The 14,156-nt window shown below is 32.9% G+C and overlaps 3 protein-coding genes across 3 annotated transcripts; 2 read left to right on the top strand and 1 right to left on the bottom strand.

The window, feature by feature from the left end:
• Positions 1–834: 834 nt before the first annotated feature.
• Positions 835–3,161, top strand: TRIADDRAFT_32945 (uncharacterized protein; the record flags this gene model as incomplete). The annotated part of the gene is made up of 15 exons (XM_002117766.1): positions 835–906; positions 973–1,020; positions 1,142–1,179; positions 1,265–1,325; positions 1,446–1,559; positions 1,650–1,720; positions 1,839–1,908; positions 1,986–2,064; positions 2,155–2,210; positions 2,294–2,356; positions 2,447–2,520; positions 2,587–2,638; positions 2,710–2,775; positions 2,870–2,966; positions 3,055–3,161. Coding segments are annotated over 15 exons (1,068 nt in total), but the record flags the coding sequence as incomplete, so codon positions are not given.
• Positions 3,162–6,896: 3,735 nt separating this feature from the next.
• On the bottom strand, positions 6,897–7,924 carry TRIADDRAFT_38488 (expressed hypothetical protein; the record flags this gene model as incomplete). Its single annotated transcript, XM_002117719.1, has 3 exons — positions 6,897–7,183; positions 7,429–7,491; positions 7,731–7,924. 3 exons carry the CDS (start codon positions 7,922–7,924, stop codon positions 7,024–7,026), a joined length of 417 nt encoding a protein of 138 aa, XP_002117755.1. The 3' UTR covers positions 6,897–7,023.
• Positions 7,925–9,136: 1,212 nt separating this feature from the next.
• TRIADDRAFT_61824 (uncharacterized protein) lies at positions 9,137–12,818 on the top strand (the record flags this gene model as incomplete). Its single annotated transcript, XM_002117765.1, has 16 exons — positions 9,137–9,184; positions 9,471–9,539; positions 9,814–9,879; positions 9,967–10,084; positions 10,193–10,269; positions 10,399–10,536; positions 10,622–10,847; positions 10,942–11,042; positions 11,151–11,216; positions 11,325–11,386; positions 11,460–11,563; positions 11,680–11,771; positions 11,871–12,131; positions 12,213–12,312; positions 12,395–12,536; positions 12,707–12,818. The coding sequence occupies 16 exons, from the start codon at positions 9,137–9,139 to the stop codon at positions 12,816–12,818; spliced, it is 1,782 nt and encodes a 593-aa protein (XP_002117801.1).
• Between the last annotated feature and the right edge of the window lie 1,338 nt (positions 12,819–14,156).

The raw sequence follows: 14,156 nt of genomic DNA, 5'->3' as shown, positions 1-14,156 counted from the left end.
AATCACATTTAAACATTTGTGTGTTTTAGACGATATATGGTCATCATTGGGTTAAACGTAAGAAACTAAGTGGTAAATGTAGCAAATGTAACAAGGTATCATATAATAATATTTTGCTTTAGGGAGGCTTCTGTTTTCTTTGCTATTTACTATATATTTCGCTTTCTTTGCTGCCCTACTTTTAAAGTCTCTATCCCAACAAGGATTCTTTTTCCAAACATCAAGGGTGAGTGTTAGTCAATATCTTTCTTGAAAATCCTATCTTAAATATCATTTTTCTAAAATAGGACTTCGTCGCCATTATCTGCTCTTGGTGTAAAGTTTCTGTAATGCCAAAGTTTTTACCAGAAATTTATGTAAAGACGATTATGTTACTTCTTTAATTAAGCATTAGTATTCTTTTAGTATCATATGAAAGAGCCATGTTGGACATTAGATTTACTAAATGAAGAATGCAACTTTGGTCAGCTCGCGAATCAAATAGTTCCTCCTTCTTGGCTAGTTAAAATTCCTTGCGTAAGAGTCTAGTTAATTATATTAAAGTTTATCAAATATACCAATATCAACTATTTTTTCTTGCTTTTGTGGGTAGATAAATGACGATATCAAGCACAAACAGAAACCGCGCAATAAGAAGGTAATTTCTACTTCATAATTACTATTTACGGTTCTAGTACTTTCGAATTAACAGTAAGATAAGTTCATCTAATGAATTCCTTAATTTCTTTATTTAGGAAAATTCCATTCACTCTGCTTTCACGGTTTGTATGTGAAGCTGTTTGTTGAAATTCATTATTTTACATCCCTTGTGAAATTTTAATACCCATTCTTTAGCTAAAACCGATTACCTCAACAAGTAATAAGCCTCTTCTCGTTTTTATAAACCCTAAAAGCGGGGGAAATCAGGTATCGTCAAAACTGACAATTTTTGTTAAGACCTATAAACTTGATTTATTTTTCTTTTACGAGTAGGGAGCTAAAATTTTGCATCAGTTCCATTGGTTACTTAATCCACGTCAGGTCAGAATAATTATAATTATCGTATTTCTTTATCCTTGACGAATTTGTAGCTGAAATATTGCAATGATGATACATCTCTTCTCAAATGCTAATTAGATAATAAAAATCTATTAACATTTAGGTTTTTGACTTATCACAACAAGGCGGACCTGAACCTGCGTGTGTAGTACTATATACTTTACTTCTAAGCTTATTTTAGTTAGATTTTTAGCAGCCACTATAATTTATTATATAAATCTTTTAGTCTGGAGTTTTATCGCAAAGCACCCAACTTGCAAATACTTGTATGTGGTGGAGATGGAACTGTAAGCCCATTAAACTGATAATTTACAATTGTTTGCATTAAAATTTTCTCTTAGTGTATTAGTGACCTAAGTTTGATGCGTAATTAATTCGATATATATATACATGGTAACTTTGTTCAGGTTGGTTGGATACTTGCTACGCTGGATAGTTTAGATATTAATCCTAGGCCTCCTGTCGCAATATTACCCTTAGGAACAGGAAACGACTTATCGAGAACACTATACTGGGGTGCAGTAAGTTTTAAATCAAATTTACTGTTAATACGATATTTAATTTCCATAGTAATAACTTTCAATCTTGCTCTGATTCTACCGTTTCGACAGGGCTATGGCGACGAATCCGTTGACAAAATCCTCCAGTATGTAAATGAAGGGCAAATAATTCAGCTCGACAGGTTATTTTTCTTCGACGTCACCTAAATCTATTATAAAAATCTTTGATCGTCATAATACTAACTGACAACGTTTATTGCATTTATCGAAATTTTATGAACATACGATAAATGTATAAAGGTGGAATCTAAAAGTCCAGAGGAACTTGAAAGCACGTTATGATTTAAGTGCAGAGGATGCACCAGTTAGAGTAATGTTGAGAACTTTTTTACCTAAATGCTAACGTGATAAATGTGTAAAAGCTATATATTTTAACTGTTATTACAGCTTCCTATAAATGTAATGAACAATTACTTTAGTTTGGGTGTTGACGCTCAAACTACCCTCGACTTTCACGAAAGCAGAGGTAATATACGATAATCTTTACAACTGAAGTGTAATTGCTGTATTTAGCTTGACGATCTGTATAACAATCAATTTTGGTTAACAACTACAGAAGCCAATCCAGAGAAATTCAATAGCAGAATTAAAAACAAAATGTTTTATGCCGGGGTATCCAAATATTCCTGATGCTAAGAATAACATTTCTATATTTTACGCTGCATTGATGATATTTTTGCATCGGAATTTGTCAGGCTGGCGGAAGGGGTCTATTTCAATGGAAATCAAGAGATTTAGTCGATAATATCACTCTTGAGGTTGTTACCGTCGATGACTAATCTTATGATTTCCTATCTTTTAATTGGCTTTATCTAACTAATTTTATTTTATTGAACTATTCCATAAAGTGTGATGGAGAAGACTTAACGCCAAAAGTTCGAGAATTAAAGTTATGCGCCTTGGCTCTATTAAACATATCGAAGTAGGATAAAACTCGGCTGTATATTATACATGTTAGTAAGTATAAATTTAGTTATGATATCCCTAGGTATGGAGCCGGTACAACCCCTTGGGGTAATCCTAATCCTCGAGACTATCCTGTACGTATTTATTAATGAATCTGTTAAAAAACGTGAACTATAATCATTTTAATATCACAAATCGTTTACAGACATTTAGAGCACAGCGATTTGATGACGGTTACTTGGAAGTGGTTGGATTAACAGCATCATCACTGGTTATTTCTTGCTTTTCAATTCATTTTATAACTATATTACAAAACAATTGTTACCAGTCTCCCTTCTGAACTAAATCATTTTATGCTTACTAAGGCGGGTCTGTTTGTTGGGGGACATGGCGAGCGCATTACTCAGTGCCGTACTGTTAAAATAACTACTTTCAAGGTGTTACCGGTACAGGTTGATGGAGGTAATGATAATTATAATGCAATACCATATATTTGTTACCCATCTCAAACTTATAGAAATTTTCGACTTAATTGTGTTTCTAACGTTAGAGCCATGTCGATTAGCTCCATCAATAATTCGCGTGTCAATTAGAAATCAAGCTCAGATGTTACAAAGATCGAAGGTGAATGAATATGTTTTTAATTACTTTAAATAATAAAGTTGTATAAAATAAAATTGCTTAAAAATCTTTTTATTACTTTATGGGCATCAGAGAAAGATATCTCGACATCAGCCACTGTAGGTCTCGGAAATGCAAGTCTTGTGTAAACCCTTGCGACGCAAATTGTAACTGATTTCTCATTCTTATAAACTATCGGTAGACGTCCGACGACAAGTGATGTCGTGCAAGTCAAAGTTCATAGAGTAACAATGGCTGATTTTAGAGCAGCTTATTATGACGGCACAGTAATTAAGGCCAAATGTGCGTACGTTGTTTTGATGAACGATAGCGATGTACTATTACACTGTACAGTGTACACGTATTTATAAATGTAGTGTAACCTCTTTGAACTTGAATTTGACTCCAATGTTTGTACTGCAGCCCATACCATTGGTTGTCTTGAGTTAAAGTTATCCTGCAGCCTGGAAGAGGCAAGACCGAGTATTACGAAGTTTTTTCTAAGGGTAATTCTAATCGTTGGCTGATAACGGTTTACGTAAATTTAAATGATTATGATTGATATGTAACCGGTAGAAATTCATTTATATAATAACAGAGAAAAAACCATTCAGTAAAAGAGACGTTATGGAGTAGATGGTTTTTCTTGGATGGTTAGTAATACTTGCGACATACAAGTATAAGTGTTTTTATATAGTGTGTGATACATGACCGATTGTACCTTAATAAGTATCAATTTTTTAAATTAAAAGTTTTAGGGGTATATTCCCAGTATTTTTTTCATATTGATCCGTGCGAGGTAATTATATCCCATAACTTCTCTCAGTCTTGTGCATGTAAAAATTTATGAAATGAACAATAATTTTACAGGTTGGTTAGTGACTATAATAATTGTATCTGTATTGCTTTTATGTCCTAATCAATTTGGCAGGAAGTATTTCATACCGTTAGTGAATATATGACAGGAGGAATTTATGTATTAGATTTATTACCCGAAAATCGCCGTAGCGCATTATCTGATTCTGAAGGTAATATGTTATTTCAGATAAGTTTCATAAACGTTATCCCTCTAATTTAAAGTGCAATAAATATTTATAGATATTACGGAAATTGATCACCATCAATCACTGTATCGCGTTATCTCTGCAAGGTTGGTATAATTGTAGTTATATCTTTTCCTGATTATAACCAATAAGTGTTTAATACGTCGATAATCGAAACTAATATCTACTAATCACTCTGTAGTGACCCGGAGATAGACGTTTGCTTATCTAATGAAGCTTCTAAATCAAGAAATCGGAGGTACTTTGATCAGTTTTTGTAGTAACTCAGTAATACGCACATGTAAAAGAATATTCAAATCCTATTTATCTATTCATGGATTATAAATGACTAATGCATCAAGATTTTCATTTTAGGATTGAAGGAAATGCTTTGAAAAACAGGAGTACGAGCAGTATATCGTGTTTAAACTATATATTATAAAATGGTAAATCTGATCTTTGTACTTTTGTCAATCTTTAGGACTATTAGAAGCGTGTAGAACTGGTAATTGCAATCAGGTAATCACAAATGGAAAGAATTTCATGACCTGAATACTTGCTATAAATACATTAGTTTAGTAATTATGACAGTTTTGTCAACTCTTACATCTTATAATTTGACTTATTAGGTTGAAAATCTTTTATCAGCCGGTGCATCACCAACATTTACTGATAGCGGCGGTCGCACTGCATTACACTATGCTATCTGTTATGGACAGTTGCAAACTCTGAAAATATTATTACTTAAATGTAGGATATGTACTTTTGATGTTTTTGATTTTTTTCTTAATTCCTTGAGTTTACAAAATAACTTAATTTTCCAGTAGCCCCTATGGATTTAAATGTAGCTGATACAACATTGTAAGTGCATTTACGCTTTTGAACGTAATACTTAAATTACTTAACTATGTGATCTCATGAAGGCACTTTAACTTACCAACATACATCTGCATGATTATAGTGGACATACTGGCCTACACTGTGCCATTGCTTGTCGACACACGTCAATAATTCATGCTATGCTAGCTGCTGGTGCTAGTGCAACGGGAATAGCCGATTATATGGTTAAAACATATGTGATTTTAGTTTATAATTAATTGATAAGAAAATTCCTGACGTTTATAAACTTTTCATGATAGGGTCTATCCTCTCTTAGCCTTGCAATTAAATTGAACTACTTAGAGGTTGTGGATCTTATTCAAGGTTCTACTTAATAGCTGATTGTGGCCTGTTATGAAATTGATTCACTTTAAATAAATCAGGTTAAATTTTCTAATTTACTATTTATCCCTGAAATATGTTAGAAACGAAACGAAATCAGTCGACGAGTAAAGACGATTGCGAAACGACCGTGTAAACGTACCTTCGTTTCTCCGGATTTGTAGTGAATGAACGATGTGATATTAATTCACTGTATACTATTAAAATCTTTCTATATAATACCTGAGACAAAAAATACTAACTTATATACAATTTTACTTAAAATTTGATTTCTTTAATATCAGATTGAAGTAGAATATTTTTGGGATTTAATTGTGTATTACGTAATATTCCTTTTAATTATTTACAGATTACTTTTACACCTTAATTATAGATATGAATATCTGTGTTTCAAAGTGGTGTGCCTATTTTATTACTTGTTACGGTTACAATTTATACATCATCAAAACGCGTACCGCTTTATCTTGGCATTAGCTCAAGGATCCAAATCTAAAAATTTGTTGCGAATTCTTACAGGAGTGAAATACTTAAAGATATCTTAAACAGCTAATTCTTACCTGGACGAATAGTATTTTTACAAAGTTCAGAAGAAATTGATCGAGTTCTGATTTACTCTAATTCGGATTTACTGCGATTTTCCTTATCGCAAGTATTTTATCGTTCTTTATTTAGATTCTGTACCTTTCATATGAATCTAAATATATATAATTTACGTCATTTACTAAAATATTGTAAGGTAGCGTTTTCATTGGGTTTAGTTCATTTTTTACGAAATAAAAATATCATAATAGTGTCTACTATACGTCTATATGGTCGCTTCAATGAATACGTTTTGTCCATCTACTCGTATACTGTATAACCTCAGTACTTAATATGTGCGTATGAATAACTAGCCAATCATTTATTTCACTCGTTGATTAGCAATCACTCTAGACAAACCACTTCGCACTGTGATTGTTATGGTTTTAAATTATAGTTACAGCGTTGATTTAATATGAAATAGTAGCCTAAGTTTCTTGATAGATCTGTTCATAATTCTTATTCCCAACACATTCTCAATCCTAAAATCATACCAATCCTGCAAACTCAGACATACGTATTAATATCTATAAATTTTATACAAAAATATCGATACCACATACTTTGTTAAACTGAAGATAAAATTTATTTTAATATTTAAGATATTCCAGGCCAAAACTATATCCGATAAAATGTCTTAGCAAATAACTCACCAATATAGTATCAACTCGATGAAAAAATAAGATCTAATTGGCATTTCTGTAATTTTGTTACTAGTACAACAGTACATAACAAAATAAAACCATCATGGTCAATCAGGAATAACTATTGACATGAGAAAACATATTACCTTATATGAATAAGCCATAATAAAGATCACAATAGCATACCCGTATATTATATAATCCGTCTAAAATTTTGTAAATTTTAGTTAAATCAAGTGGCTTCTTGAAATAATGTAAAATCTTTCTATTACCGCAAGGACAATATTTTCTTCGTCACAAATACACCAATTAAAACGCACCATATCTTGTACATCGCAGTAGCTAATCTGCTACACTTCAAAAGTTACAATGCGAACGTGTTAGTACTATAGTATACATTTAGTGTACATTTTACGCACACCATAAACTCTTAGTCGTATTGTTATATCGTAAAAGAGGGTAGATGCCTTCTTTGGATGTAACTGCCTCTTTCGGACCATGGTACGAACCCATGCCACCTGCAGCATCGGATTCGTGCTGTGTATACGGCTCCAATTTCAGTTCTTTTAATCTACAAAGAAAACACACATTTTACTTTAGTTTCATCGATATTCCAAGCATATGTTTAATAACCTAAGGGAAAAACTATTTTTCTAATAAACGATATTGAAATCAATAATCCTTTATAAGTCACAAAACGTATTTTGAGTAAAATGTATGACATAATGATACAGCATTACGAATTTAGAAGTTATCACTGAAAGTAATCCTTGCTAAAATATTTACATTCTTCGTAAAGGATAACAAATTAGATACCTATTCCTGTGCACTTTTTGTTTCTTATGGTCGGTTAACGCCTTCTGGTCAATGAAATATCTCCTGGAAGCATAAAAAAATGACGAGATAGCATATAATAATTCGTTTTCAGTTCGATAATATTGACTGGCACTTGTACAGTATGTGAGTGCTTACAGGTTTACCCACGGTACAGTGCACCACAGTTTGTATAAATTAAATCGCATAATATAATATGATAGCCGTAATTATACAAATTACAATAATATTCGAGTACGTACAACGCACTGTGTACAGAAATGTCCATTGGCGGTAAAACTTACGCGCATTCTAAGCAGTAGAACTGTGCTAATCCTGGCAGATCCATATCAGGAGACTGTTGTAGTAATTTTCTCGCATTTTCATTCCTCAAGTCCTGATGTATTTGATCAATATCTTTAGTTTTATGCCTTGTACGAGCCTTCTTTTTAATGTCTTTGATGTTCTTATGCACTCTTTTCCTTCTTACCCTACCCATAGTTGTAATATCACAAATTATAATTGTACAGTGAACCTCAAGTTAAATCAGTGGATAAGTAAGTAATACGAGCTCGGTACTGTACCGTACTACAGTATAATGTGCTTAATTGTGATGTGAATATGTGATAGTACAGTACAGTACTGTACTGTACTGTACCTACCGTATGATCGCATTAAATAAATTAATTATAACAATGTACTGTACAGTACAGTACTGTACACTGTACTGAACTGTACTGGAACGAAAAAGATCACGCGGGCATCCACCCTCGTGCTATCAAGCCTACAGTACTGTACTGTACAGTACATTGATACTATTTTCATCCTACAGTCTACAGTACATTAAACGGTAGGAAAAGCGGCGACAGTACGCAGAGTTAGAAGTGTATTTCAGCATGATGTACTGTCTAGGTGCACACTAAAATCTTTATAGAATTAGCTGAAATTATGAATATGAGTTCTAGTAAGTGAATACCATAGTTTGAGACGTTTCAGCATGGTCGTGTTTAAAACTTTGAATACAGTACTGTACAGTGTACAGTACTGTACTGTATGCCGACTACAAAATTACAGGTTCTCATTGTACTGTACAGTACAGTACTGTATATCACTGAAACGTACAGTACAGTACTGTACTGTACTGTACTGTAATGTATAGTAAATGCCACACAGTACAATATCCTCTGACTCTGACCACTAAGTGTAACGGAAATCATCGTGATAGCGGTAGTTAAAGTTTTTCAGTCCACGCCGCAAATAATATTAGAAATCAGCGACGTCCTGCAAATTAAGCTTCCATTTAAGCTTCGTCGAATCAGTTTCGTATATTTTACGTTTTTAGAAATGGTAAATATTTAAAAATATTTAGCTTATATCTCTTAGCCTACATTACAGCTATCAGATCCTAGAGTAGCTGATTTTGGATCCTACTGAGAAAAAATTTCAACGAAATAGCAAATATACAAACCCTACTTCGGCTGACGGTCGCGTACTCGCGCTAGTACCAGAGATGGGCTGACGTGCATAGGCACAACTTCTTTTTGTATATCTGCAGTGAACTTCTTATTCAATTTCGGTTACAATATTTAATTCCTAAACCAGACCTAATCTATCTTCAATAATTTCGCTTAATTGGTTTGCGTAATTAATGAGATACTGCATTGTAGTAGAGTGTATATAAAAAGGTACAGTAGTGCGTTTATGGTTCATGATGCACGTGTTCGACTTTTATGACCATACTGCTTCCAACTATCCTAAAGTACTGTAGTTTACAAGATAAAATATTCAATACGATGCGAAGTAACCATGATTGAGTTCTATGATATTGTGTACTACATACAGTATTGTTTATTAATAATGAATCTTGACATAACCGAATGTAAAAGAATCCAAAATCCATAAAGATTAGAATGATGGTGTTTCGCTATCCGATGTGTTACGAATACACGTATTCTATATTGCTAATTACACCATAAGTGGCTGTAAATTTTTCTTTTACCTAATGAGATTTTAGATTTTTTTAAACATTTGACATTTCACTGTAGGCATCTTTACTATCTTATCCTGTTCTCGAAGCTGGCTCGGAAGAGGAAAAAGCTGAATCAGCGCGAACGGTGAGACCTTTGCAAAGGCTCGTACAATGCACTAATAATCTATAACTCCTATTAGCTCTTGTATGCCGTTATACGCTTGCCACCAAATAACAAATCACTATACTGAATATTTTAGTGATATTCCTGGAAAAAATATAATCTAATTTATTCATTTTATCAATCAAAGAAACATAACACATCAATGTACTATATTAACAAAAGGATTTTATACTGAATAAAATCGTTACCTAAGTTTAATACCGTTGTCTTTACCTGATTCTTACTTGGTTGATAGTCAGCATTTGTTGGAGCAATAGCTATAGGAGATCTAGTCAAAAGCACGCTTGGGCCAAAAGGAATGGTAAGTTATTTGTTCCACTGACTAAAATAAGTACATTTGATAACTTTGGATATTTACTAGATCTAGTTCGTCATAACTTATCTGTAGGATAAAGTCCTTTTATCTTCTGTTCCGGGACGAGAAAGTTCTATTCAAGTTACTAATGATGGAGCGACAATCCTGAGATCAATTGGTGTTGATAATCCTGTTGCAAAAATTTTAGTTGGTAAGTTTAACCGATGTGCCTCTTCCTTTTGTGTATATCCGATTGTGCAATGCGGTATTCTCTTAACTCGGAATTAAATGATTTTTATAACGATTCGATTGCATGCAGATTTATCTAAAGTTCAAGATGATGAGGTCGGTGATGGTACAACAAGTGTTACTGTCTTAGCTAGTGAACTACTAAGGGTAATGCTATATTATTAAGTAGCGTAATGAAATTGAAAATACTTATTAATTTTCAAGCCGAAAAGCTTTGCAAGTATACATTATCTGATGATTATGCTACTTTTACGCCTTCTTAATAAACGCATGTAGGAAGCTGAACATTTAATAGCAATGAAAATGCATCCTCAAACGATTATTCGTGGATGGCGTCTTGCGGCGAAAACTGCCGTCGACGTGCTAACATCTGTTGCGGAAGATCACGGAGGTGACGAGGATCAGTTTAGAAATGTGCGTATTCTGTTTTCAATCTAAAAATTTAACTTAATACGGCATATAAATTGTTCATTTACATAAATAGAAATTATTATTCTAGATTTGTCAACAGCAAATTTTGACAACAGTTACATTTAATCTTTCAAAGGATTTAATGAATATTGCTCGAACAACGCTAAGTTCAAAGATTTTAACACAACATAAGGAACACTTTAGCAAACTAGCTGTTGAAGCCGTACTGAGATTGAAGGGTAGTGGCAATTTGGATGCAATACATCTAATAAAAAAGTTGGGCGGTAACCTGGTTGATTCATACTTAGACGAAGGTGAGCCTTTTTATGCACATTACCGCACCATAAATGAACGGTATTCTAGATTATTCTTTACTAGTTTTTAAGATCATATACCTTCAATTCATAGGATTTTTACTAGACAAAACGATTGGAGTTCACCAACCGAAGCGGATCGAAAATGCCCGCATATTAATTGCAAACACGCCAATGGATACTGATAAGATTAAGGTTTTATAAACGGATTCTCTAACTACATAAGTATACTTATTCGATATTGAACGATGTTTTTTAAGGTTATTTTAATGTATCAATTAAATTACGTATCACCTGAATCAGGTTTTCGGCTCACGTGTACGAGTTGATTCCACCGCTAAAGTGGCAGAATTAGAGGAGGCAGAGAAGGTCGTCTCATTTTAATAAGCACACGTTAATTAGATATATACTGTATGTATAAGCCTGAAATCAGATGTGTTATAATGTAATAATCAACGTTATTTTTTCTGTGTGTAGATAAAAATGAAAGAAAAAGTTGAAGCAATATTAAAGCACAACATAAATTGCTTCATAAATAGGTTGGTGTTAGCTGACTTTAATATACATTGCAAATCATTACTTATTAATTCTCTACGGTGCTTTATTTATTAGACAACTTATATATAACTACCCAGAACAGCTATTTGCAGATGCCGGCGTAATGGCAATTGAACACGCTGACTTTGAAGGAGTTGAACGTTTAGCCTTAGTAACTGGTAAAATGATATGAATATTCTTACATAAATTAAAAGCTCATCGTGGTTAGCAAGGGTTGAAGATTTTATTTAACTATACAAAAGGCTTGTAACCTTAAAATTTTTGTACTCATTAGGAGGTGAGATTGTATCTACTTTTACCCACCCTGATCAAGTAAAATTGGGGACTTGCAAGTGTATTGAAGAAGTAATTATCGGTGAAGACAGAGTAAGTCCTATTACCGTAAATATTGTAATAGCTATGTACTGAGAATACTAAGCATTTGAAATTAATAATAAATTCTTGCATTCGTTTTGTCTATTTTAGCTTATAAGATTTTCAGGTGTTTCACTTGGTGAAGCTTGCACCATAGTATTGCGAGGAGCTACACAGCAAATTTTAGACGAAGCAGATCGATCACTACATGATGCTTTATGTGTTCTAACACAAACAATTAAAGAAACTAGAGTTGTATATGGTGGTGGATGTTCAGAAATGCTAATGGCAAATGCTGTTTCCGAATTAGCTGCTAAAACACCTGGTAAAGAAGCTATTGCTATAGAGTCTTTCGCGAAAGCCTTACGTCAGGTTAGTAACATTAATCCTTAAATGTTATACGGTAATAATTTTATAAATGCAACTTCATTTATTCTTTCGTTATAATTTCAGTTGCCTACTATTATTTCCGATAATGCTGGATATGACAGCGCAGATTTGATTACTCGCCTTCGAGCTGCCCATTCTAAAAAGGAAAGAACTGCCGGACTAGGTGATTAGTTATTTACTGATAAGTGCATTGTTTATTTTCCGTAAGGATTGGTAATCGTAACAACTACATATATTTCAATTAGATATGATTAATGCAACGATTGGCGATATGAAAGCAATTGGTATCACAGAATCTTACCAAGTAAAACGTCAGATTGTGATTTCTGCCGCGGAAGCAGCGGAAATGGTATTAAGAGTTGATAATATTATACGAGCAACGCCCAGGTAAACTTAAATTTTCCAATCTTCAATTATACTTTTAACTTAATGAGAAAGTAAGACAGCTAATTTCAACTATTAGGAAACGCAATGACGACATGTAAGAGTACAAACATCAGGCAACTAAATCTCATTAATAAGGCAATGGAACGTTACTGATTGTATCATCTCGTCAGGTCATTTTTTGTTACAATCAATTTAGTGCTAATGTATTATCCACCGATGTTGCATTCCCATTTAGAAATTTCTTCGGTTTATTTGTTTCCTGCGTATTCTAACAATGTTTAATATTATAGCTTCAACTATGATTTTTACTTAATGACTACAACATAATTTATATCTCGTCTAAATTATCTTAAAATCATTAGAAATCAATAATAAAGTTTCAATTCCTTTACGATTCTTAATATCCCAATTATTTGATCAGTAATGCTCGTTATATCTCGTCTAAATTATCCTATCTTGAAACCATTAAAAATTAATAATAAAGTTTCAATTCTTTCACGATTCTTAATTACCCGGTTATCTGATCAGTAATGCTCGTTAGAATCCCTCTTTAGGAGAAACAACTCTGACGCAATGGTCGTAACATGGAATTTCCTATAATCCAGCCCGAAGCTCTAAATAGTACGGTTACAGCCCCGTAATGCTGTATAATGCGCTTATTCTGAGATCCATTAATGTGCTATGAATTAGGGCATTTTATTTACAATAATAATTTCTCATATTTCACCCGCCTTAGTATCGAGTGGCGAGGGCTTAGTAAAATTTGGGTTCATGGCGTAGGATGTTAAAACCATGTAACACAATACGGATCCAAATCTATTTAAGTTACGATAGTATACGTACATCAATAAATTACTTAAAAATACTGAAACTAAAATCCTTGCACTATTTTTGGTATACTTGCGTCAAGTATTTTGTAATTCCAAAATGAAAATGACTGACCATACTATGAAATTAGATTTCAAGAATTTATATATAAAAGATTCACTAAACTAAAGCAAAAGCCAAACTTTTAAACGATTATATATATACAATTAAACTTCCAATCAGATATTAAGCGGATGAAATGTGATACGGCCGTAAAGGATATATTCAAGTACTGTATTTTAATTATTAACAAACAATATCTAAAATGCATCTTTGACTTAGGTAATAGAATTATAATATTCCTGAGGTCAAGCGTGATTTTAATAAAGAATCCAGCCAATGAGCTCTAATTTAAGTAAGATGGGAAGTTATTCATAATCATTAATTGGTAACTGACTTTATAATTTAGATAATTGTTACGAAAATAACACGGATTTATCCTTGAATTCTTGATTTCTGGTATCCATCTTATGAAGACAGTAAGCTGGCTATAACACGTTAGATTATCCAACAAACTTAGGGATCTCTAATTAATTTAATTGAAAAATCCCTAGTAGCCCACGTCTTTCTACACTATTGGCGGTAGAATCCAAGAACTAAATAATTTGATTTCAGCCTTAGCAACACGGTTCACAGAGTAAACCGTTACAGGTTCATTGCATAAAGTCATAATTAATATACATCTTTTGGATAGATATATTCTTAAGACCGTATAATTTTACGTGGTAGTAAATATAATTTATTTTTATATTT

This window comes from Trichoplax adhaerens, genomic scaffold (assembly GCF_000150275.1).
Source record: "Trichoplax adhaerens TRIADscaffold_28 genomic scaffold, whole genome shotgun sequence".
Lineage (NCBI taxonomy): Eukaryota > Metazoa > Placozoa > Uniplacotomia > Trichoplacea > Trichoplacidae > Trichoplax > Trichoplax adhaerens.
Note: the sequence above shows the minus strand (reverse complement) of the source record. Positions and strands in the feature narration are given on the sequence as shown.